The 25,670-nt window shown below is 33.1% G+C and overlaps 1 protein-coding gene and 1 pseudogene across 1 annotated transcript; both read right to left on the bottom strand.

Annotated features, from left to right (window-relative positions):
• Positions 1–10,750: 10,750 nt before the first annotated feature.
• Positions 10,751–12,205, bottom strand: LOC122602192 (ribonuclease 3-like protein 3). The gene is made up of 3 exons (XM_043774907.1): positions 11,674–12,205; positions 11,411–11,557; positions 10,751–11,248 (listed from the first exon to the last, which is right to left on the bottom strand). Exons 1-3 carry the CDS (start codon positions 12,085–12,087, stop codon positions 10,949–10,951), a joined length of 861 nt encoding a protein of 286 aa, XP_043630842.1. The 5' UTR covers positions 12,088–12,205; the 3' UTR covers positions 10,751–10,948.
• A 1,384-nt stretch (positions 12,206–13,589) lies between these two features.
• LOC122601550 lies at positions 13,590–18,375 on the bottom strand (annotated as a pseudogene).
• Positions 18,376–25,670: the final 7,295 nt, after the last annotated feature.

Genomic DNA, 25,670 nt, shown 5'->3' with positions numbered 1-25,670 from the left:
ATGCTAACTTACTTGATAAAGCTCATCTTTATGTATTACGAAACATTGCAGCTGTTACATCATACATAGAGTAAGAATTACATAAAAGTTCATATTATTTATGATCTATAGGTAATTCATTAATACTCTTCTAACTTATATTATAATTCAGGCAGCATATGTTGGAATTGAAGGATCTTAACCCCCGTGGAAATAGTACATGGTTAGAGGGCCAGCATAGTCGGACATTTATTGGATGGTTTAAGAAAGAGGTTGAAAAGCGTTCGGCTAACGGAGAAATTATTTGTGATACTGTTCGTTGGTTGGCTAGAGGGCCTGATTTTGTTGTTAATAAATACAGTGGTTTTGCCATTAATGAGTATCAGTTCCATACAACATCTCGAGATGAGTCAAAAGTCACTCAATGTAGTGGAGTATCCATAGTTGCTCATACTTTGTAGATTGCTAGTGCAAAAGACTCCAATCCCGTGTATGGCACTGTTAATTACTTCGACCGTATAAAGGAGATATGGGATCTTGATTATCACATATTTATAGTTCATGTCTTCATGTGTGATTGGGCTGATAGTCGTGGAGTAAAAAAAGATGATTTAGGGTTCACCGTTGTTAACTTTAATAGGCTTGGTTACCAGTCTGATCCCTTCATATTAGCTAGTCAAGCCAAACAAGTTTTTTATGTTCAAGATCAACAAGATAGGAATCTGTCTGTCGTTGGCTTCACACCACATAAGATGTACAAGTATGGCGATTGTGGTGAAGCTGATGATATGTTGGAATATGATGCTACTACTGATGCTACACTAGACCCCACTTTAGTAGACCTTGACGATGATTTTAATTGTACGCGTTTGGATGACGAGGGCATATTTGTTTAAAAGCTTTATTTGAACTATTGTTTAATTACTTTATTTGCTCACACTATGGTGTAACTAACTATTGTTGGTTTCATATTTGTGTTTGGGTAATCGTGTACGAATTTCCAACGTAGTATGTTGCTCTGCTATTTCATTAGTGATATGTAACACCTATTTAATACGAGTAAGGTGTGACTACATTAAGATACAAGTAGGGCCTGGTATTGATTCTGATACTTTATATATATATGCATTCATTTTACTAACTTGTTACTAACTATATATATGCATTTTACTGATTCTGGTACTCATACTGATTATGATCTTCATAGGCTATATATATGCATTCATTTTACTAACTTTTTACTAACTATATATATATGCATTTTACTGATTCTGGTACCGGTACTGATTATGATCTTCATAACTTTTTATTTGAACTATTGTTGAAATAGGTTTTAAGCTGATGACATGGATTCTGGTACTGATTCGGGTAATGTAAAAGATCAGAATTCTGGTACTGATTCGGGTAATGTAAAAGATCAGAATTCTGGTACTGATTCGGGTGATGTAAAAGATGACAATTCTGGTACTGATTCGGGTAATGTAAAAGATCAGGATTCTGATACTTCGGATCATGAAAAATGCTCGAGTTCACAAAGAGGTCCGACGGTAAAATCAAAAGCTACTAAACGCAAAATATTAGTAAAATACAATAAACGAGGAGTCCCAGTTGGAGAGGGAGCAAAAAAACTCACTACTTTCGAGGGAATGGTGGCAAGATCTATGGTTCCCATAACTTATGACTCTTGGTTGGAAGTTGACGAGGAAACAAAAGAAGCTTGTTGGCAATATGTTTTGGTAAGTAACATCATATACTTTAGTTAATTATATGCATGTATATATATGTGAGTTTGATGAATTGACATATACTTGTCTCTGCTGTGATTTATGTTGATATTTTTTCTAGTTAAGAGGGAATTTATAGAAAATTGCTATGGATTTTTGTTAGCAGTTAAATATAGGTATGTATGCTGTAGCTATGTTGAGTTTTATATGAATTAGCATATAGGTTAACTAGATAAATTAGCATAAGTAGGACAGACTCATTCTCCCTGAGCACCCTGGTGGTACTATATCTCAACAAAGAATTAGAAACTGCATGCAGCCCTTTGACTAATTCTTGAGCGAGGATATGTTTCAAACTTATTGGTGCACAGGAGCGTAACTCGTTCATTGCAGCAGATAAACCTGATAACATCATAACACACGAACACAGATTAACAACACACAAGTGCACCTCGAAAGTAACAAAAACAGTACTTTAAGATTGTATTGCTTGAATGAAAAGCTACTTTAACAAAAACAGTACGTTTTGGTTCATTTTAGTCATCCTTGAATTTTATCGTTTAGTCTGACTTACGTCTACTTAGCATAAAAGAGTTCAAGTCTTTAATTGTAAGTTTGTAACTTCGTTAAGAGCTTCCTTTTTGGTTGTTTATCTAACTGATTTTTATGTTTCAGTCACATTATATAGTTGACCCAAAGAGTCGGAAGAACACTCTCCAATCAATTGGCATAAAGTGGAAAAACTTCAAACACTATCTTTACAAAAAATTCATTAAGGAACGAAAAGATCTTCCTAAGGCTGAATTAAACACTCCTCCTGCTACGTATCCGCACTTAAAAAAGGACTGGAAATTTTTTGTATCAAAAATAACTTCGAAAAAGTGGGAGGTTCGTTAAACTTTTCAACATCATTTACATTCAGTATTTATAAAGTTTTTTAGAACATACATGATTGTTTAATGTTTCCAATCCAGGTTAAAAGTCAGAAAGCTAGAGATGTCCGTGCATGTAATGAATACAACCATCGTTTGAGCAGAAAGGGATATTCCGGACTCATTTCTGAGATAGTATGAATTTAATCAATCAAACAGTTTACTTGTATTTGTTTATGAATTCACTTTTGTTATTCTTGTTGATTTAGATGAAAGAAACCGGCAAGGAGGAAGAGGATATTGATAGGGTAGAATGTTGGAAAAGAGCAAGACAAAACAAAAAAGGAGAATTTGACCCAAAGGTCCAAAAGGTTGTTGATAAAATTGTAAGTTTTTACCACAAGTCTTCAATAATAAATATTTGCAGCAGGTTTTTTGGTCAAGAGCGGCTTTACTAAACTGATATGCATGTTTCTACTCAGGAGATGCTAGAGAAAGACAAAAAATGTAGAGAGAATCCATGTGGGAAAGAGGATGTGCTTACGCAGGCCCTGGGTACTGAAGAACAACGTGGGCGTGTACGCGGGATGGGTAAATTTGTAAGACCACACCAATATTTTTCTTACGCAAGACTGTTAAGCAATACCTGCACATTGAGACTAAAGAGATAAGTCGACGGTTAAAAGGAGTTGAAGATGACCTAGAGAGACTGAAAAAAGGTTCTTATATTAATACTGTTTCGGAAGCTGCAAGTTGCCAAGTGGGACACGATGAAAATGTTGAAGACGAAGAACCAAAAGAACCCGAAGAACCAGATGTAAATGTTGGCTTGGGTGCAAGTTAACTGTTTATTTTTTAAAATTCATTGCAAGTCTTGGTTAATAACATACTATATTTGTAGGATAAATCATGTTATCTTGCTGTTGACGTTCCCTCAAATAATATAGTCGCCAAAGGAAGCATAATGAATCATAGTGTCCCATGTATTATGAAAGATATTTGCCTTATATTACTTATTTAATATTTTTTTATTCTTACATTTTTAATAAGAAATTTGGATCTTACTTGTTGCCTTTATATATTAGATGGGAATGTTGAAGTTATGGTGGAAATATGTCTTCAAGGAGAAGCTTTACTACCATTTCCAATTGTAGAGGAGTTCATTGAGAAAGTGAAAGATGCCCTTGGGTACATACTACGTTGGCCGAAGCACCTAGTCATTCAATGCTCTGATTTGGTAAGATTATTTACATAGACCCTTATTTTACTGAAAGAAAAAGAGTAGATCTGTTTAAGTCTGTTTGACATTAAAAAGGGTTTGGTTTTGACATTAAAAAGTCAAACAGGTTTGTTTTACATAAATTTAGGGTATGTATGACATTAAAAAGTCAAACAGGTATGTTTGACATAAAAATAGGGTATGTTTGACATTAAAAAGTCAAACAGGTCTGTCTGACATAAAAGTAGGGTATGTTGGTTATTAAAAAGTCAAACAGGTCTGTTTGACATAAAAATAGGGTATGTTTGACATTAAAAGTCAAACAGGTCTATTTGACATAAATATATATGTCTATAATAATGCAGAACAAAATCGTGGCCAAAAAAGCAAAGAATGGTGTGGAGAAGAAGGATGCGGACAAGAAGCTTGAGGGGAGGAACGATGTAGACAGAAATGCAAAGGAGGTTGAGGGGAGGAAGGATGTAGACAGAAATCCAAAGGAGGTTGAGGGGAGGAAGGATGAGAACAGCATCACAAAAAAGAGAATGGAAAAAGAAAAGGCGACGGGAAAAAAATGACAAAGAGAACCCGGTGAGGATGACGCCATTAATGAGAAAAAGAAAAAAAAAACTATAGTGAATGGAAAAATAACTACCCCAAGAAAGATGACAAGAGCTCAGCGAACGACAAGGGTCAGATTGGAAAATAATAAAGCTTTGAAATTGGTTGCAATGATGGTTGATGCAAAAGTTTCAAAGGTCGATTCAATAAGAGTGCAGTGCGAGGACTCTCTATATGGGCACGTGAGTTTCACGTATTTAAACTTTGATGATTTTGACAGAGTTTTTGCAATGGATGAGATGACTGGTGCTGTTGTTATGTCTTATACCATGTAAGTGATTAATTTTAAATTATCTTTTTTCCGGTTTAAACACTTATTCGTTGAAGTCAAAAAATCTGATTGCATATAACATAGTATATATGATTGTTCAATGCATTAAAATTGTATCTTAACAGGTACTTGTTTGAGAAAATCAAGAATGGACCAAACAGAGATCATGGAATTTGTTTTATGAGCCCGACTGCAATCATGCGAAGTGATGTTAAGTCAAAGAAAAAAAGTTTCGATGATTCAAGTAAACGCATTGCAGAACGATTATCTTCGAGAAATGGCAATGACATCGTCTTGTTGCCCTACAATCTCGGGTTTGATTTTCCACCGGCTTTTAACTTAAAAAAAAGAAAAAAAATAAGAGAATGAACTACTAGAACAACCCTATATAAGTTGTTTAACATAGTTTGGTTTTGGCTTTTTTGTAGAAGACATTGGGTGTTGGGCGTGCTAAACATGAAAACAACTACTTGCTATTATCTTGATTCCCTAAGGACTAGCAGCGTCAACTTGCAGTTTAAACAAATAGTTGATGCGTAAGTAATAAATTATCTTATCTTTAAGCATCTTATAACCTTAAGTAATACTTGCTATCATCTTTTTTTTGTAGGGCAATTGCATTATATGAAGTACAAAGTGGATTCAAGAAGAAGAGTAAACTCAATTGGGTCCCATCTAAGGTAAACACCAAATACAAACTGATATGTTATCTTTTATTCCCTTTTGTTGACAACAACGCTGCGTTTTTCGGCCCTACACTGTTTTCATGGGGGGCTGTTTTGGAGCCATATATATGGTGGACTTTGCTGCTCTTTGTTTGGTAGAAAATAACAAATGCTGAGTATTTGTCTGGTAGAAAATAACACATGCTATTAAGAAAGTTTTAGGGAGGAAAGTGATGGGTAGGTTCTGGTTGCTTGTTTCTGCAATGTTTTGGTGCAATTTTGCAATTTTCGCTTGCTCTTTTCTACTCTTTGACAATCCTGCTATCTTTTGGTAAGGATGAACTGTTGGTTAAACTTTTGGAATTAACTTTATGATGAACAAATATTTCATGTTTTCTTGTGTAGTGTCCAATGCAGCCCGGAAGAACTGAATGTGGGTATTATGTGTTAAAGTTTATGAAGGAAATAGTTGAGCAAGGAATTCAAGTACTTGAATATGACAATGTAAGTCTAGCATCCCATATATATTCACAACTGTTATTGTAAAAGAACAAGTCCATAGTAAGCAATATGGATATATAACATTTAGTGATGATAGTCGTTTCACTATTCAAGCAGAAAGAAAGCATTCAGTGTTTTTTGCAATTTTCGGGTGTCGATGGAATTTGCCCATGGCTAACTGCTTGCTAACTGCTTACTGTTCATGTTTTTGGAAGCGATAATCGAAACCAATTCACACGAATGGAACTGAACACCAAATCTGAATTTAGGTTTATATATTTCAGTTTAAAACCGGATATGAATAAGCAAAATGTGGAAATACACAAAGATTCAGAATGTTAGCTGAATCGAAAATGACTTTAACGGGGAGGGAAAGCCTATTAGCGTTGTATATATAGAGCCAGATTAGGGTGAATCCTGACGAAACACAATTACTTGCTTATGCATTCTCAGACTCCTGGGTTTTGCATTTCTGTCTACATCGTTCCAAATATTAGGGTTTTGCATTCTCAGACTACTTGCTTATGCATTCTCAAAAAGAAAGCCTATTACTTGTCTATTAGTGTTTTGCAAATATTAAATGCAGGATAACAATAGTTCTGAAGGGTTAAATATTTTTTAGATCATAGTGTGGTAGCAAGTTGAATGTCAATGTAACCTTGGAATGTATAGCTTTACTTGGCATCAATTGGAAAATGATAAAGGTCACATTTTTAATAATGTTTTAATTATTTGAAATAATGGATGCTTGTTTCGGGAGTTTCATGTTTTTTTTTTAATATTTATCTCCTTTTTAATGTATTGTACGTATATGTATATGTCAGATCGGGGAAGATAAAGAAGAATACACGGATGATGATTTGGATGAAGTTCGTGAAGAATGGGTACGTGTATTTATTTTTATTATGAGATTTACTGTTATTTAATGTGTGGATATTAATAATTTTATAAAAAATATTTTTTTTAAATATTTGAACCATGACACGCAAATGTCGTGTCATAAAAGCATGTCGTAAAAGTGTGTCATAAAAGCATGTCACGCGCAAGGCGTGTCATAAATTTATGACGGGTCGATTTATGACACCAAAAGTCATCTGACCCCTTTTATGACATGCATTTGGTGTCATTAAAGGCTATTTTTCTAGTAGTGTATGTACTCGAAGTTTGTTTAAATTTGAAATACAAATTAATGATATTATATGAAAGAGTTTATCTAATACCACCCATTAATCTCATATTGAAAGTTTTCAGCATTTGTATCTTCTATACGTGTAACCAAACTTCTTTTTACCTCTCCTTATATAATTTAAGCCTTTGGAACATATACCGCTAGCGGCTAGGACTATGTCCCTTTGGTCCTAATTAGGCCACTCGTAGTAAGCTTGTCCTTGAGCTCTTCCTCAAGGACATTACTGCTATGGTGTTACCACTCCCTTTCTCCTCGTCGAAAAGCGCTCCCTTCCTAATTAAGAACAAGAACGACAGAGCGTAGTGGGCCCATTTGTGTTGTAACCGTTGCGGATCATAAAAAGAACAAAAAGGTTTAGGAAGAGATGAGGATGAGTTCTTAATGCTAGGGGTAGTTCTTGGATTGAGAAAAGCTGACGTAGGAGTAAGGAAGAGGTGAGGAAGAGATTTATGAACAAGCCTTAGTAAAAGAGATCTAACTAGTTTGATAGTAAAGTGCTCAATCAGAGATTATTAAATAAAAGAATAAATAAAGCTTCCACAACACCTCTGAATTACAAAACAGTGTTAGTGTCAGTAGTGGCTCAATGGTAAAACAAGTGAAGTAAGAGTTTCAGACCCCAATATTATAAAGGCCTCATATTTTTATAATTATACATAGATCTAATACATACGAGAATTACAAAAAAGTTTAGGAAAATAAAAACATAAAAAAATATGAAATTGTATGTTATGTTATACATGAACATGTTTACTTACATAGCTATATGCTTACATGTATGTGCAAATAAACAACGGTACTATGTCAGAAGACATTGTCACGCAGTCAAAAAATCAATTGCATAAAGTATGAACAATTGTATTAATCTGAAAAGCTTTGTAGTAAAAATTCATTGAGTTAATTGCAAGATTGGTCCCTGTGGTTTGTACGTTTTTGTAATGGGGTCCCTTTTTGACTATCGTTGCAATGGGGATCCCTATTTTGAGAATGTTTTGCAAAATTGGTCCAATTTCGACGGAACCGTTAAAGGTGGCCGTCAAGTGTGCACATGTGCCGCACGTGTGGGGGTATTTTTGTACTTTTTACCCCACAGGGACCCCCGTTGCTAAAAATGGAAAACCACATGAACCAATCTTGCAATTTTTAAAAAATCCATCACTAAATCATACCTTTTAACTTTTTCATTAAAAAAAATAAATTTTATTAAATAATTGACTTGAATATAATTTGTAACACTTTTTAACTTTTCATGATTATTTGTTTTAAGAAAAATTTATAACATATTACCACTAAAAATTAAAAGGTATTATTTAGTGATGGATTTTTAAAAATTGTAAGTTTATAAAACTTTTTAAAAAGTTACAAGGTATTATTTAGTGATGGATTTTTAAAAATTGTAAGTTTATATAACTTTTTAAAAAGTTACAAGGTATTATTTAGTGGTGGATTTTTAAAAGTTGTAACTTTATAAAACTTTTTAAAATATTAAAAGGTATTATTTAGTGATAGATTTTTAAAAATTATAAGTTTATAAGACTTATTTACAACTATTATATAATTAATGATTAACTTAATTTAAGAGATTGTAACATAAAATTATCTACTCATTAGGTCCCTAATATTAAATTTATGTATACTTTTAAATTTTAATAATGGAGATATACCTTATGTAAATATTTTTATTTTTGAAAATTGATTTATATATTTTTTTTGTTATTATATAAGATTAAATAAATAAAAGATAGCATGTTAGGAATTTGATATTTATTATAAAAAAACAACTCTGTTCGAATAATATAAATGTCATATATGGTATTTTAATTATCTATTTTCGTGTCAAATTCAAATACACAAGAAGTTAATAACATTTTTTGAAAAATGTTAGAAATCAGATATACGTTATAATGTTAATTGAAGTTAATCATAAGTTGAAGTATTTATAAGTTTTAAAATTTTTAGTGGTAATATGTTTTTAGTTTTTTGACAACAAATAATCATGAAAAGTTAAAAAATGTTAAAAATAAGTTAACTATTTAATAAGATTTATTTTTTTATGGAAAAGTTAAAAGTTATTATTTGGTGATAGATTTTTAAAAAAGTTACAAGATTGGTCCCTGTGATTTTTTATTTTAGCAATGGAGGTCCTTGTGGGGTAAAAAGTACAAAAACACCCCCACACGTGCGGCACATGTGCACACTTGACGGCCACCTTTAATGGTTCAGTCAAAATTGGACCAATTTTGCAAAAAATTCTCAAAATAGGGATCCCCATCGCAACGATAGTCAAAAAGGGACCCCCATTGCAAAAACATACAAATCACAGGGACCAATCTTGCAATTAACTCAAATTCATTTTAGGCCCTATTATGTTGAGCCGCCTTTGGTTAGTGCAATGGATCAATCTGACATCACCAACCCGTTTGACCCATTAACCGTTTTCCTCAGTTTGATAAAAGCTTTCGATTTGGACCCTAACCATTTGACCTGGTTGTCGAATCTGGTCCACTCACTTAATTGTCACGTTAATTTAGACTAGTGTACGTAATTTGATTTGATGCATTCTTTCATCTCATGATCCATTTACAATTAGATATAAGATGGCCATTTGAACCATAATTTATTGTCATAGTCGTCTGTTTTCAAATTTGCACATTTTTTTTTTTTTATATCAATTTTTCTTAATATACACAAAGCTTTACGAAATAAATCCAACATATCATTCTCTCATATGTTATATATTGAATATTTCTTTTCATCTCGATGGTCTGGAGTACTTTTGATATTAACCCCATTTAATTAAAACTTACTTTACTAGTTACTTTAAATGTGACACATAAGTTAAAAAATCCTATCAATAACTGGACAAATGTTGTGAATGGGTATGCCAAATAAGGTTGCAATTCGGAATTTACAACCAATGATGTTGCAGGAGAGTTTGGGTGATTTTATTGTGAAACTAAATGAAGTGGGGTACATTAATTTGGCAGTGTCCTTTTTGCTTCTGCTAATTCTGTTCCCGCTTTTAAAGGTTCCCACAATCCGTACCAACCAGGCAAAAACCAGTACTGTCACCTGGAAAATACTGGAAATAACCGACCTAGTCCTAAAACTTTAATGGGGCCCATCTAAGGCATGAAATTCAGATGATTTCTACATAGCAATGGAGAGAAATTATATTTTGTGTTACTAAGGTAATTTTCACCGATGGTTAAGATCAGTTAGAGGAATTATATTTTGATGCACAGTTAAAAAAGGTTCAACAAGATGTTTTGTTAGCTGTATTACTCAATTAAATTTAAGTTGTTGCTAATTTGAGAAAACCGAAATCGTTAAAGATACCGGGACCGGGATGTTTTGCCTCATTTTCAGAACCGGTCTAGTCCAGCTTCTATACTTACATGTGTCTTTCATGAAAGTCCTTTTTGTAACTAATTATAAAAGAGGACCATTTGAGGACCATATTCCTTGTATACTTTTTTTTTTATTTTTTATTTTTCTATTAATGGACATGGTCAAAATAAAAGATGTTAACAGGTACAAAAGTGAAACTGAAAATTGTGACAATATAAAGCCTTACACCTTTATCTACCGAGTTCACAAGTGTATTGTGAGTGCCATATACACAAAAGTAACCCATGCTTGATAGAGGTAAAAAGAAACATATAAGCAATGAAAATGCATTTAACTTGATTCATAGTTATTAGCCAATTCACAAGATTAATGTAACACCAAAGGTTACAATGAGACTAATAATCCCAATATGAGAACAAATTAGAGTCTAATCCTAGGTTACTCTATCGATAATTTCATGCTAAAACAAATTAGATTTTTCTCTTTCTAATTAAACTTTATACGAAGATGGCAGTACAACTTAAAAGCAAGCTGATTACCCTGCAATAATACTATTTTAATCATCATCTTCTTTGTTACTAAGGTTTTGATCGCTATCTTTAGTACCGAACTTATCGAAAAGGTTGTGGTATGCATCATGTGCGGCTCTGTTTACTGCAATAATCTTCTTTAGCTTGTATTTTCCTGTCCCAATCAATTCATCGTCAATGTATATCTCGATCTCTCCTGTTTTGCTCCACATATCTTTTGCGTGTGGTTTTAATCCCATCTTCTGGCATGCTTCATGGAACTTTGCTACCGGGTGTGCCTTTAAGTTTTCACGAGTCATCAACGGCTGTAATAAACGCTCCGCAACCTATTAAAACCCAAAACAAAATAATAATAATAATAATAATAAAGTACAACATATATATATGTAGCGAAAAATTGTTGAAATACTGTTTGTTTTTCGTCTCTTGCATTGAGTGTGCTATTGTTGTGTGTGTGTATCAACAACATAGATTGCGATATTATTTACCTCCCAAGTATCATCCATGGACATATCAGTATCGATGAAGATAGCACCAATGAGTGACTCAAGAATATCGGCCAGCGCTTTAGGCGGATCAATCATGCCGTAAGAGTGTGACGGATACTGCCCGATACCTTCCACAAACTCTTCAATCTGTATCATCCACAAACAAACACACACATATTAATAATCATGATATATATTTATGAAAAATCATATCTTATCTTGTAAAATGTAATAACCCGGCCAATATATATAGATATAGAGACCTGACTGTCAAGAAGAGGTTTGTTGTGCCGGAGATACTTATGAAGATCAAGCCTGAGGGCGGCCCTAGCGAGTGCTTCAGTGTCAACAGTAGCGGCGCGTAACCGAGTCAACTCACCAGGAGCCATATCAGGATACATGAAGAAATGCAGCTTGGCAATCAAATGGTTCAAAACAGAGTCACCCAAATACTCCAACCGTTCGTACGACAAACAATCTCTTTCCTTGAAAGAAACATGTGCGAATGCTTCTTTTAGCAAATCTTTGTTTTTGAATACGTACCCGGTTGTTTCTTCCACTTCCGACAGTGGCGGCGGCTCCGGGCGCCGGGATTTTGTTGAGTTGAGGTTTTGAAATGACAGGATAAAAGAAACGAGTGCTTCTTCATATTCTAATTGTTCTTCTTCTGTTTCCATGGTTTTTGTTGGATTCTTTTGTGATTGTGTGTGTGTTTTTTTTGAGATGAAAATTGAGGATGGAAAAGAGGTTGTTTGGTTGGTTTCTTGTAAGAGGGGATATATGGAAAAATACACAGGTTTGACTGGCGTGTAACACAGTATTACGGTGACCTTTTGTTTTATATAAGTTATATACATATAATATAATGAGAAAATAAGTGGCATTTATTTATGAAGATAATATCATAGACAAGGATGCGGCTTTTTTAAGGTGAAATCGGAAGTGAAGGTGACTAGTAATTAATTGATGCGGCAATACCAATAATTTTTTTTATATATCGATCTTCTTTTCGATTGGAAGTTACATGGATGTGAAACACTGAAACCATCGTTCTTTGTTCAAAACATAAGTCGTTCTAATTTTATTATGATGATGATAGGTATTTGGTGGAACAATCGTTTAAATATATACTGTATCTTTTTAATGGCACTAATAATCTATCTATCTATATCTATCTATCTATATAATATAACTAAAAGACGGGATTGGGGGTACACTTGGCACCCCTAAACCTCCTCTTTTAGCTTAATACTCCCTCCTTATTAATCCTCTATAATTTTTTTAATGTTTATTTAATAAAAAATAACCAACCTTTAATAAAAAAATCTTTTACAAAATTTTTTTGATTATTATTATTATTATTATTATTATTATTATTATTATTATTATTATCTACTTTTTTGTTTCCCTTTTTATTTAATTAAAGTTGAAAAAAAGGGTAAACTTGAATCAGTATTTATATGGAGTTAGTTTTCATATGTTTTTTTTTTAACTTTCGTATTGATTAAGTTGTGATATTGGTCATACACTTTTTGTTTCTCTTTTTAATTAACTAAAGTTGGAAAAAAAAGGTAAACTGGAATCAATATTTATATCGTGTTAATTTTCATATGTTTCTTATTTAGGTTTTGTATACATTAAGTTGTGATATTGGTCATACACTTTTTGTTTCACAATAATTATAAGATTTATATATCTTGAAATTACATGTCCAATGGACGGGCCTAAGGACTAGTATATCCTATATATATATATATATATACACACTATACTGTATATAAATCCCTCTAAAACAATCCTATGTGGCATGTCTTAGGAAGCAATCTATACCTTTGAAATCTGACGTGGTTGTTGTATAGCAAACATAAAGAGGCAGTTTTATGTAAAGTGGCGGTTTTTGATGTATAGGCCTTTATGGTAGTTTATAGAAGTTTATGTAAATTGAATTTGAAATAGAATTTCGATGACCATCTGAGAGTTGGTGCTATACACTTTGGTCGATCCCTTAACTTTTCAACATACATCTAAGTATATAACACATAAGTGACATAACATAACCCAGTTGTGGCTTCCATCTTTTTCATTCATAGAAATTGTTAATAATTGTCATCATTAAGGCATGGAAAAAATGGAGTCCATGATCACAATTCTAAGATGTTTATCATCGACAAAGTCCATATAAACAAAGTTTCATGAACATGTATTCTTGTTCACTCGGTATACCTTGAATCCATACAATATTGTTCAAATAGTCTTTTTGGTTTGGTTTACCTCCTAAAGTATACATAAATATTGTTGTCAATGACGGAAATCAGTTAATATCGTTGTCAAATCTCTATATCACAGATTTACATTCTGCTGGAAACCAATAAGTAATGGTTCATGACTTCAAGTGAAAGGTCATATCTTTACGTTTTCGATTTTATTGACTTTGTTGGAACCTTTCTTGGTTACTTCTTCTTGGCTGAATTTGTAATCCAAGCCAGCTCCATATTTCCATGCCTCAAGTTGTCTGTGCCATTTGTATTTCATCTCGGTTGAAAATCTATGGATCACAGGCCTGACACAATGTTAAAATGGTTGGCGTAATCATCTTACAATCTGAATAGATGACCTATAATATCTCATATTAGTAGTCATAGATAGTCTGATACCTTATAAGAGGGTCAATGAATATTGAAAGAAATGTATAAGAACCCAATGATGAAAAATGTCCTAGCCAGTCGATCAGCACCGGGAAGCCAACCTGTTGATTGTAAATATTAGATCTTTCTCTTCGGTAAATTTAACAATCTGAGCCGGCTATTTACCTGTTTAAATATAGAAGGAATTATTTGAGGCTTTGTTAGCATAACGAGGCCTAGCGTCTTTACTAGAGGACCAAATTGTATCACATCCTGTCACAATGTAACATTCGTGATTTTTAACTTGTATTAACATGAATAGACTACTTACATGGGTAATAGTCTAAAAGAGTCGAAAAAGAAAAAGTGGACATAAAGAGCCTACTTACATGGTGTAATAGTTTAAAAGTGTTGGAATCGACAATAGACTAGTTGGGGACAAATAGTGATAATATACATAAGGTAATAGTGTAGCATTTGCCGTTTTGACTCGTTTACTTATCGTGACTTATGTTGTTAGACTTGAACGAATTTATATTTCGGAAATGAATATTTGAGAACTTTAGTGTAAATTATGCCCAAGCATTTACACTATACTCGTGTCGAGTTAACTAGCTATTTGTGTGGCATTAGTGGGATAAATACCCACCTATTTTGTTCTCCCAAACCAGCCCCACATCCCCCATCCACTTATCTTTTATCCTTTCTCTTTCTCACCCACCTTTAATCTCTTATCTTTCTCTATCTCTCTCTCACAAAATGCACATCAACATCTCCCCCTCTCTTTCTAAATTTCTTGAATCATTAATTGTGTCTTAAGTTGGAATCACATTAAATTCACCATCTCTTTCATTGTTGGGTCATCATACCAAGGATTTAAAGGTCAAAGTCCAAGAAATCCTTCCATTTAGCTCAAATTCGGGTTTGACTCTTTGAAGGTAATTTTGGTAAGTAAAACTCATCTCAAATCCACCATTTTATGTTTATAATCACGTTTCAAGTCTAACCTAAACAACCCTTAGTCAATTTTTGGTTCAAAAGCTTAATGGGTCGATTTTAGGGTTTCTCTTGCGAACGTACTCCCCAGGCAGGATACTTAACGCGTTAGCTACAGCACTGCACGGGTCGATACGCACAGCGCCTTACAACTTGGATAATTTAGGTCAAAATCGAATTTGTGGCTTAATTGAAGTTATGGAATGATTTTTTAAGTATGGGTTAGTTTCATACACATTACTTATGCCAAATTATGCTCAAACCATGTCTTAACATTCTTCAAATCGAGGTCTAGGTTGAATTAGGGTTTTGTGAGGTCAAAATGGGTCAAGAACAATTCTTGAGTTAAAGTGATGTTATGGAACGAAATTATGAAAGGGGTTATGTTTGTTATGTTCAATCATGTTGATCATATGCCGAGTTGAGTCTTGAATCTCACAAAATCGGATTTTCAAGTGTCGAATTAGAGTTTGAATGTTCTTGGTCAATTTTGACTTTTTAGTCAAACCTATGTTGCTGCCCACTTTCTTCCTTTATGTCTTTAAGTCGTTTAATCCATGCCAAAGACAATTCCTAACATCCCCCCAATCTCATATCCATCCAACAAAAATGATTTTGATTCTTATGATCAAACGAGCCTCAAATCATGAGCGTATATTGATATACGATAAAAAAAACTACCAAATGGAAACTGTCGCGAACTGGGATCGCTCGCCAGCTAGCCTGGATTCTCCCGTCGAGAGTAACTTTGAAAGTGTATGCATGTTTAACTACAGGTTGTGAACGTGTGACGAATATCTTACGCTTGTAGCTCAATCTTAACTTGTCATAGCCGCTCAAGGTGAGTCTCGTAGCCCCTACGTTTATCTTATTTTGGAGTGGAAAGTGTACTCGTTATTAAACGGTTGTCGGTTAATTAACTTGTTATGATATGGAACGGGACGCTGAATGCTTACTTGTTTTGCTTGTTTACGTGATTGTATGTGTTCACGATTACGCATTGTCTATCATGTAAGTCGTGCCGGTTTATTACGCATTATTTATTATGTAAGTCATGTCGGGAAACGTATTTTACACATTGTCTATCATGTAAGTCGTGCCGGTTTATTACACATTATTTAGTATGTAAGTCATGTCAGGAAACGTATTTTACGCATTGTCTATCATGTAAGTCGCGCCGGTTTATTACGCATTATTTATTATGTAAGTCGTGCCAGAAAACGTATTTTACGCATTGTTCATCATGTAAGTCGTGCCGGTTATTGCTATTATTAAACGTAATCGTTGACTTGTGTTGATTTGTGTGAACGTGATTAGGTATCCTAATCCTCGTGTATCGTTAACGGTTGATATCCTGACACACTTGATTTTAATTTATTACTCAAACCTACGAACTCACCAACTTTATGTTAACACGTTTTAGTACACTTTTCAGGTGAACGGATTAATGGAAGACGTATATGATGATTTGTTGCTTGATTGTGCCTGGATTGGACTTCATGAATCCGTGGTTCATAGATTCCCGATTATGGGTTATGCTTATGAACATTTACCATCTTTTGAACTATTATATTGTAAACGTTTGATGGATGTGCTCCTTATGTATTTTTGTATGATCCGGTACTTGTAATTGATCGATTTATGGATTATCCAATCCTTTGAATGCATTCTAGATTGTCTCTACTTAATTTCCATGTTGTGTTGTGCTTAGTATGTAACCCTCATGATTCCGCCTTGTTGTGGTGTTACACACAGTTAGAGTCAAAGCCAAGTCAGAGTCAGATTCACTTACCTTTGAACCATTTTCTAAAGAGAGAAATTCAATTAGAGCCTACCTGAAGAAATGGTCTTAGCACTGGATCCCCTAGTTTCTGCAGAAACACTTTTAACAGTTAAAAATGATTAATGGGGTATAATCTAACTTAAAAGCTACACTATATACCTGCATGCTCTGGAAATTGACATGAAGAAGGTCATTACTGAAATCTGGTGAGACACCGGTTTCTTTTCTTGCAGACATGGCTCATTGAAATAACCAAGATGCACTTAGGTTTGGCTGAAGAATATATTTCATTCATGTAAAAAAGTAGTTCCCATGGAATATAACCTAGCCCAGAGGATATACTGACCATGTATGGATTCAACAATGACAAATTCTCGGAGTCCAGTAAATTTCCACTAATTGCTTCATGTATTCCTGAATTTCATAGGTATAAGATGAATACGGGGAGTTCTAAACTGAGTTTATAGTTAACTTCAATTGGTAACCTATTTTTTTACTTACCATTTGATAGTCTTCCGAGATTCCTGGTCAAACTTCCAAAACCGCCAAAGGAAACAGGAGACTGTATGCCACTAGCATCACCAAACTGCAGAAAATAACAACGTAATGGGCATGCGGAAATTTGATTTGAATGTTAAATATTGAAGCTTAAAAGACTTGATTATTATACCTGTAGAATACGATTGAAAGCTGCTGGTAGTGGACTGCAAATTAAACTCTCCACGATGAAGATAAATGACTTGGTCATATTTTCAGATTGATTTTATGTCTTAATGCCAATAAAGATGAATAGGAAAATCTAAACCAACCATAAGTTGGGATACTGTTGATCAAGCATTGATCATTCCTTGCAAAGGAGCAAGGGTTTAAATCATGGAAACATTATGTGCATATACGATGGGTATACAATTTTACCTGTCACGATAGGTCGGGAAAATACCATGTATAACTCTCAGAATCTCTAACTCACCCAATGAAACTCCCTGTTTGAAGTTCATAATCTTAAATCAGCATATAATAGCATCATATGTCTAGTTAATTATCTATAAAACATGCCTGGCGATGTTAATATTTCTTGCAAGGACTATAGATAAAGCTCGAATACATTACCTGATATATTGGCATTAGATCCCAATAATCTTCTAGCAACTCTTCCAGTTTTGGGCTGCTAGGTTGTGGCTCAACATAAGTGAACATGTACGTAGTTCTATCCAATGGCCCCGAACCAGCACGGAAATGCCTATTGGTTTACCAAAAAGTTCGTTTTGCAGATATTGAAACTTAAAAGTAGAGTATGTGATATTAACCTTCTTGTTTGTGAAGGGGTAGAGTCGGTATATAGTGTATCTCCAGCGAGTTAAATCAAAGAGGCTAGCTTTAAATGGAGTGGGTCAAATTGGTCGATGGTCATTCATAGTGCATTTTTAATGCATAAATCGTCATAAATAGCTTGAAAGTATAGAAAATGAGTTTTCAAGCTCACACAATGCGAGCTGGACAATGTTAACAAGTCCCAAAATTACACCCTTTGACCCTGCAGACATGTTATCCAAACCACCCATTTGTCATCTATAATTAAAAACACCCTACATTAATGACATTTTCAAACAAGACAATCATAGTTACCTCCCAAAAGTATTGTGCTTCTGAGTTTCCAACCTTCCCAAAAGTATTGTGCTTCTGAGTTTCCAACCTTTGTCTCAGACCATATAATGCTTGAATGGAAACAAGTACAAGATTAAAAAAAGTACACTTCTGAGAAAAAAGTGTAGTAGTGATGGAAGAAAAGGAAAGTATTGGCCCATCATCTCCCAAATCCCTCATCTTGATATCGACCGATTAAAAAAATAATACGGAGTCATAATAATGAATGAATGAAGAGCGGAGTTGGAATGGATGATGGTAGGTGATCGGTTATTCATTTTTGAGTGGAGGTGGGTGGTGGCCCATCAAGGTTTTATTTTCATTTGGAAAATTCAAAATACCTAATACTAACACTCCATTATTATTAGTTGCTCAGCTTTGGGTTTTGTTAATTTTTTTATTTATACTAGAGTGAAAACCCGTGCGATACACGACCGGGTATGTCGATATATTTGGCGTCTTGGCTTGAGCTCAAAAGACAAAGGTTATTAGTGGTATATTTCAAAGCACTACATCAATCTATCTCTTATATGATTATCATTGACTATCTTACACGTTACTTAGAATCCTTTAGTCGCATATCATTGATAAACACACTTCTAGTATTATGAGGTCAAGTGAGGATTTGAGATTTTGGATTGAAGTCTTGACGTGAAAAAAAATAATCTCTAAGTTTAAAGACAAAGTTTGTACCGAATGAGTTTGTTAAAAAAAAATTAAATTCTAGTAATTTATAATACCAAAAAGAAAAAAACCAAACATCTTAAATTACTTCGAAGTGATTAAGAAGGAGGGTTGAAGGTCCAGCAAATTGCTGGTTAAATTGTCTCCAACAAATTTGAATCGAAACTAACCTTAAAATAATAATAATAGTAATAATAATAAAACTCATTTAGCCCAAGTTTTTTGAAAGGCTCAACTAGAGTTATTTACCAATTGGGCCATTTTGACTCCATATAGATAAGTTCATCAGAGATGCATCATTTTCATTTTTCACCCTTCTGCAGTCTGCTTATATCAATCTAAAACTGTTATTTTGTTAAATCTATCAATGTTAAACCTTTGTTTACCTATTATTATCTGATAATGTGGTTTAACATTTCATATGCCCACAAACTGTTTGTGGAAATGCCACCTAAATTTGTTTTAATCCCTTAATTAATTAAGAGTATATTGATATTAAGAATTGAACGAACACTTGGGGGTACATTGCAGGATCAAAAAATAGGCTTATGACACGAAAAAGTTTCAGCATGTATTAAAAAAAAATCTTATATATGTCAGTCTTTCTAGACGAAAAAGGTTACTCGTATCATCTTTTAGCATTATTTCTAGACGAAAAATCTTTCTGATATATTGCTCTCAATTGATATCGTTGTCAATCAGTTACGTAGATAATTAACCATTGTTTTTTCCATTTGGAAAATGGTTTTTTACTGGTTATGGTAATATTATGTGTTTAAAAAATTTAAGATCGTAAAATAGCGATGGTCATGTCACTTGTGCGGTCTTACCTTCTGCATTTGCTAATATGCTGCACTTATGGTAACTTTAAGAAAAAGAGAATTTTTAACTACATTACCAAATAAATTAAACAGATAACATATATATATATATATATATATATATATATATATATTTAATGATTCCTTGTTAATAAAATGTTCTCATGAATGTAGTGCTTGATACAGGTTAAGAGGTTAGTTGTGGTCTGAGACTGAGGAGATGTTTAAGGCCCGAAAAGAACCAAATTGCGCTTCGTCCACCTTTGGTTGTCACCCATCTTCATGGTTGTAAAACTCCCCCGAGTCGGGCAAAAACCCAAAATAAACTCCTGACTCCTCACCTTGCCGAGTCGAGTCCGAGTCACAAGTTCTCTTACCTCGATACGCACAAAATGATGATGAAACGTGATTCTATCAACTAATCATACGTTTAATTTTCAAGTTTTGAATTATTATGTTACCGTTGTTAAACAATTATGCAAAAATTTGAAGTTTGGAAGATATTTTTAAAGTTCTATTATTACATATAATTTCATAAATACTTATGTTTGTATGTAAAATTCTAATCCGAGTTCTCCCTGAGTTGAGTCCAAGTCTCCAAAAACTCCCTACTCCGCCCCCCCCCCCCCCTCTCGCCGAGTCGAGTCCGAGTCACGGGTTCTCCAACCTTGCCCATCTTACGCATCCTAAAAGTGATACAGTACTACTCAAGCTTCTATATAATTCAGCAAGTACATGAGTTGAGTTGGAACGACGTTGGATGCTTTCCCAAACGGTAAACATTATTAACATTTTGTATAAATTTGTAAACGGGTCTTTTGTACTTTAGAATTATTTATGTCCTTATTTTTCCTCTCATCAGTTTTCATGTGAGTGTCAACCACAACCTTAAGATATGCATGCCATCTTTAATTTCCTTATTTGTGCGAAATAAAAAATTCTGATGCTTAATGATTTCTAAATGCTGTCTGGTTGTTAATATTATGGCTATACTAATTGTTAGCTGTTATTATAAGTATAAAAGGTGTTATGGGCTTTAGAGTGTTTACGCAAAAGTTTATATATAGTTTTTCATGGATGAAATTCTCTAACAACCACTGCTTACCAAAATATGTGTACTAGGCTTCTTCCTTTCCTTTAACACTTTGATCTTTTCCCACGTTCTGAGCCTCAAGCTCTTCTTCACGACCACTACTAGATTCACCATACTGATGTGTTTTATACTCATGCCGAGATGCTAAAATCAGAAAAGCTAAAAAGTTGAATATATGGGTATTTTAGAGTATAGTTATTAATTAAAAACTGAATATCTTGTTTTCATGGAAAACGCATTTGAAAAAACCACATATAAATACCTTTTCGATTTTCCATATTTCGTTTTAGAAAATTTCTAAAACACGTTTCTCGTTTTTTTTTACTAAACACACCATTTGGTTTACATTAAAATTTGAGGGGAACGGAATTGTACTGTATAGCCGATATCATGCCAAAAATACAATATGTTATGGACTCAGTGCCGGCTCTATATGTATGTTGGGCTAGGCCATTGTTTAAGCCCCACAATTGTTAGGGCCCCTAAATTGAGTTGAGGTGTACTTTGTTAGTTTGTTATATAAATTTATTTTTGGGCTTAAAAAAATTATCCTTTTGTCCATTTGTATACACAAAATTGATCCTTTTCTCAATTCCTAATAACTGCTATTGTAATCCTTTTGTCATTCTGTATACATAGAAACATATAAAAGAACACTTATTAATAGTCACCATAACAATTCTATTACTAATCATATTATGCCTTTAAATAAAAAGATTTATTTTTTATATATATATTTTTTGGAACTGACATATGTTTTTATTGATAAAAGCAAATTAACAAGATGCTAATTGCTAATAGGTACAATTACACAATATAATTCTAGAAATAAACTCCTGATGAGTGACCAAAGCCAACTTAAAAATGAAATACAATAATTTAGACACAAAGATTTATTTTAGTTAATGAGAAGATTTACTTTAGTGTATATACTTTCATGTATGTGTTTACGGGTGACTATTACTCACATTTATAAGTTTTTTCGATTATCGTTTGTCGATCTCAAACGAAGTATTGAAGACCGTAAAAAGGCCTCAAAAATTGATCTTGCTTAGAGTCCCCGAAAAGGTTGAGCCGACCCTGTATGGACTTATGGGTATCCATGAAGGAGGCGTTTCGATATATACGCTACCTACCTTTCTAAAAAATATATATATACGCTACCTGAAAATGATATATGGGAAAATGGAATATAAGGTTGTCCGACACCTAAGCTTAGGTGTGGAACCCCTCACTTACAAATTTTTTAATATTTTTTGTTTAATGATTAAATGTTTGGGCCTCCATGATATTTATGGATTAAAAAACAATATGTGAGTGTTTCACACATAAGATTAGGTACCTAACAGCCTTATATTCCCATCCCCATGATATATACCAAATTAAAATAAATGAAATCAAGTAATTTACATATAATGGGCTACAAAATAAATAGAGGCCCACTAACTAGCTATGTAAATGTAATGTTGAAACAATTGTACTTATAATTGGGTTTTGATGTTTGCGGCCCACCAAACTTAAATGTGCGATAATATTCTCGGAGGACCCTTTTCGCTCTATACATCAGATACCCAAAAATATGTGCGATGATGGTGACGATAATGGTTGTTGGTGGCAATAGCCGTATAGTGGTGTCTGCAACTGGTGGTGTTGACGACGACTATTGGTGGTGGCTGTGACGTCAACTGGTGTAGGTTGATGTATCATAAAAAAAAACCCGAATATGCCTCATACATGATTTATGAGTATGAAATAAATTATGGTTAAAATAAATCAATGATCCAAGTTAAATTATGATAAACAGTAATGATAAATATAATATATGTTTAGCTAGAATTTTGGATTTACCTTAAATTTTTAGAACCACGTCAAAATCAGAACTTGTAAGCATAGTGAATGATGGCAAATAACCTTGTGATTTCGGATCGTAAACTCAAATTTTTGAAGCCTTCAATTTAATAATTTATCATAACTAATATAAGTAATAGGAGTTCGAAGAATTAAAGAAAAATAGACAATTTATTAATGAGAAAACGATCAATCAAATAAGGTAATTATAATGTCTTTTATATTAAGACAAGAGTTAAAGTTTAATTCTAAGTCTAATTAGGAAATTGAATTTATATACAACTAAAAAACTAATTTAACAAAATAAATAATTATAAAGACATGTGTCAATCAAGGATTACGTCGCGTGTCATTTCAAAAACATGTCAATCCTGTTTTAGTTTATTGGTAGATTCCAATGTTTGACCTTAGATCGAGTTTAAGAGACATAAACTTCTACCAATTGAGGCTAACCTAACATGGTTCAATTCTAATAACTCGATGTATACTATTTCAATTGGGCCTATAGCTTGGTATCTTGATCTGGTTCAATACTTCTGGATCAATACTTATAAACGACAATTAAAAAAATTCAATGTTCTATTAATTTTCAGAATCTCAAGTTGATATTTAACTTAAGGGTAAATTACAAAAATCATACCTGAGGTTTGTTCAAAACTACAATGGTCATACCTACAATTTAAAAATTACACGAGTCATACCCATCGTTGTCAAAAACTTACACTGACCATACCTATTACTGACGGCCGTCAATTTGGCCGTTAAGTCAAGTCACGTGATGTGCATGTGAAGTATCAAAACCGTAATTTCGTGTATACTTCAGGTATCATTTGTGTAATTCACCCTAATAAAAACTATTAAGATATTTATATTTATATTTCATTTATTAAAGTGGGTAGATATTCTATACTAAAATTCACACACACACACACACACACACACACACATATATATATATATATATAATTCTCTATCTCAATTTGATGATGTGTCATATCTCAGAGCTCGCCACATCATCTTTTTCCTACGTGGCGATCTCACGTCGTTAGTCTCTTAAACGTTGACACGTAAGCTAACACCTATACATACTTGACAAATTATCATCCAGTCAACAACCACATAGCTTTTATTAATTATGAATAAATAGCATATTAAAAAGTCATAAGCATGATTAGAACTCGCAACCTCAAGTATTTTATGTGAAACATAAACCACTTGATCTAATGAGATTTTTGTTTATATTTTGAAAAAAATTATAGATATTAGGTCTAAAATCGCACAAAAAACTATTAAAAATATTATTTATATAATTAAATGACACTTAACATATATATAAAAGAGATATATGGTAATAGTTTCTTACCTAAAATATATATTAATGACATATTCTAAATTTATAAAAGTTTCCATATTTTAAAGATCTTTTTAATTCTTATTAAAAAGTAATAATGATTCTTAATTTTTTTTTAATATAATATCTTTTGAGATGTAAATTTTTTTTTTATATTTAATTTTTATTTTCCAACATAAATATATTACAAAAGTATAAACTTTATATTACTTGGAACATAAAAAAAATGTTGTCTTAATTTAAGTTGAATTTATGTTTTTATATACTCCATGTTTAATTCTTTGAGGGTGGACGTAATACGTAAGGAGGCAAGGTGGTGATCGACCGGTGACCAGTTGGAACACCACTCGCCCTGTAGGTACCAAAGGGGTGGGTAGCAAAGTGGTGATGGTGGTGTAAATCTGGTTTCTTTCTCACCTTTTTAATTTTATCTTTTTCTTTTTTTTTTATCACTCTCAACATCACTCAGTATGTATATTATGTATGTTAATATGAAAAGAGAGTATAAATACGTACAAAAATATAAAAAACAAAGGTGAAACTTACTTCTCATTCAATGACAGAAAAAGCCTTAAATAGGCAAAACTACATCTCATGTGATCCTAAAAATAAGCAAATAAACTACCAACTCTACCTAAGGAATTGGTCATGGGTATGACCCATAACGTCCATATTCTCAATTGCATATAATTCGGTCAACCCCATGACTTTATACCATTTATTTGAAGCAACACTAAAACAAACTCAAATACTAACTTAAATAAAACCAACTCAAACTAGATAATATGACTGAGTCAAGATTAATTCCTACATAGACGGTGAGAGAATGGTGAAATATTCATTGCTTGTGGAAAAGATGAGGGAAGATGAAAAAAAGTGAAGATTTATCTTGAGGTTTATAATTTTTCCTTCTAATAATGTTTATTACTTTGTCATTTGACATTTTACTTCATTACATAAAAAAATATCTTCGTTCTTCGATGACAACTTTTTTTTTATATTGAAAATTTGTTGAACTATTTGATCGAAATTTATGTTATCTCGTGCAACGCACGGGACTAAACCTAGTATATATATATATATATATATATATATATATATATATATATATATGCTAGAGTGCACGCCCGTGCGATGCACGGCTAGCTAGGTAAGTGGGTATACAATGCACTCTTGGGTAAGTGTTTAAGCAATAGAAGAGGACCAAACTGGTTTTGAAACTCATGATTGATGTTCTTAAAAAATATCGTTCTTTGCATTTTGGGAAACTAATCTTTGATTATAGTTGGTTGTTTTTCATCATGAGTTGGTTGAAGGACCTTATTATATCATATTCCAAATTAGACAGGACATAAACTCCATATCAAAACAACAGTATGTTAAATTCATTCTCTGTAACCAAGAATAACTCCCACC

Source organism: Erigeron canadensis, chromosome 5 (assembly GCF_010389155.1).
Source record: "Erigeron canadensis isolate Cc75 chromosome 5, C_canadensis_v1, whole genome shotgun sequence".
Lineage (NCBI taxonomy): Eukaryota > Viridiplantae > Streptophyta > Magnoliopsida > Asterales > Asteraceae > Erigeron > Erigeron canadensis.
This window is presented reverse-complemented; position numbering and strand designations above follow the sequence as displayed.

Bases quoted from the DNA above. Each gene is read 5' to 3' on its own strand.
- LOC122602192 (XM_043774907.1), bottom strand. From the start codon at position 12,087: ATGGAAACAGAAGAAGAACAATTAGAATATGAAGAAGCACTCGTTTCT. The intron at 11,558-11,673 runs GTCTCTATATCT...TGGATGATACAG, and splicing joins AACCTCTTCTTGACAGTCAG to ATTGAAGAGTTTGTGGAAGG. The intron at 11,249-11,410 runs GTAAATAATATC...GGGTTTTAATAG, and splicing joins CCATGGATGATACTTGGGAG to GTTGCGGAGCGTTTATTACA.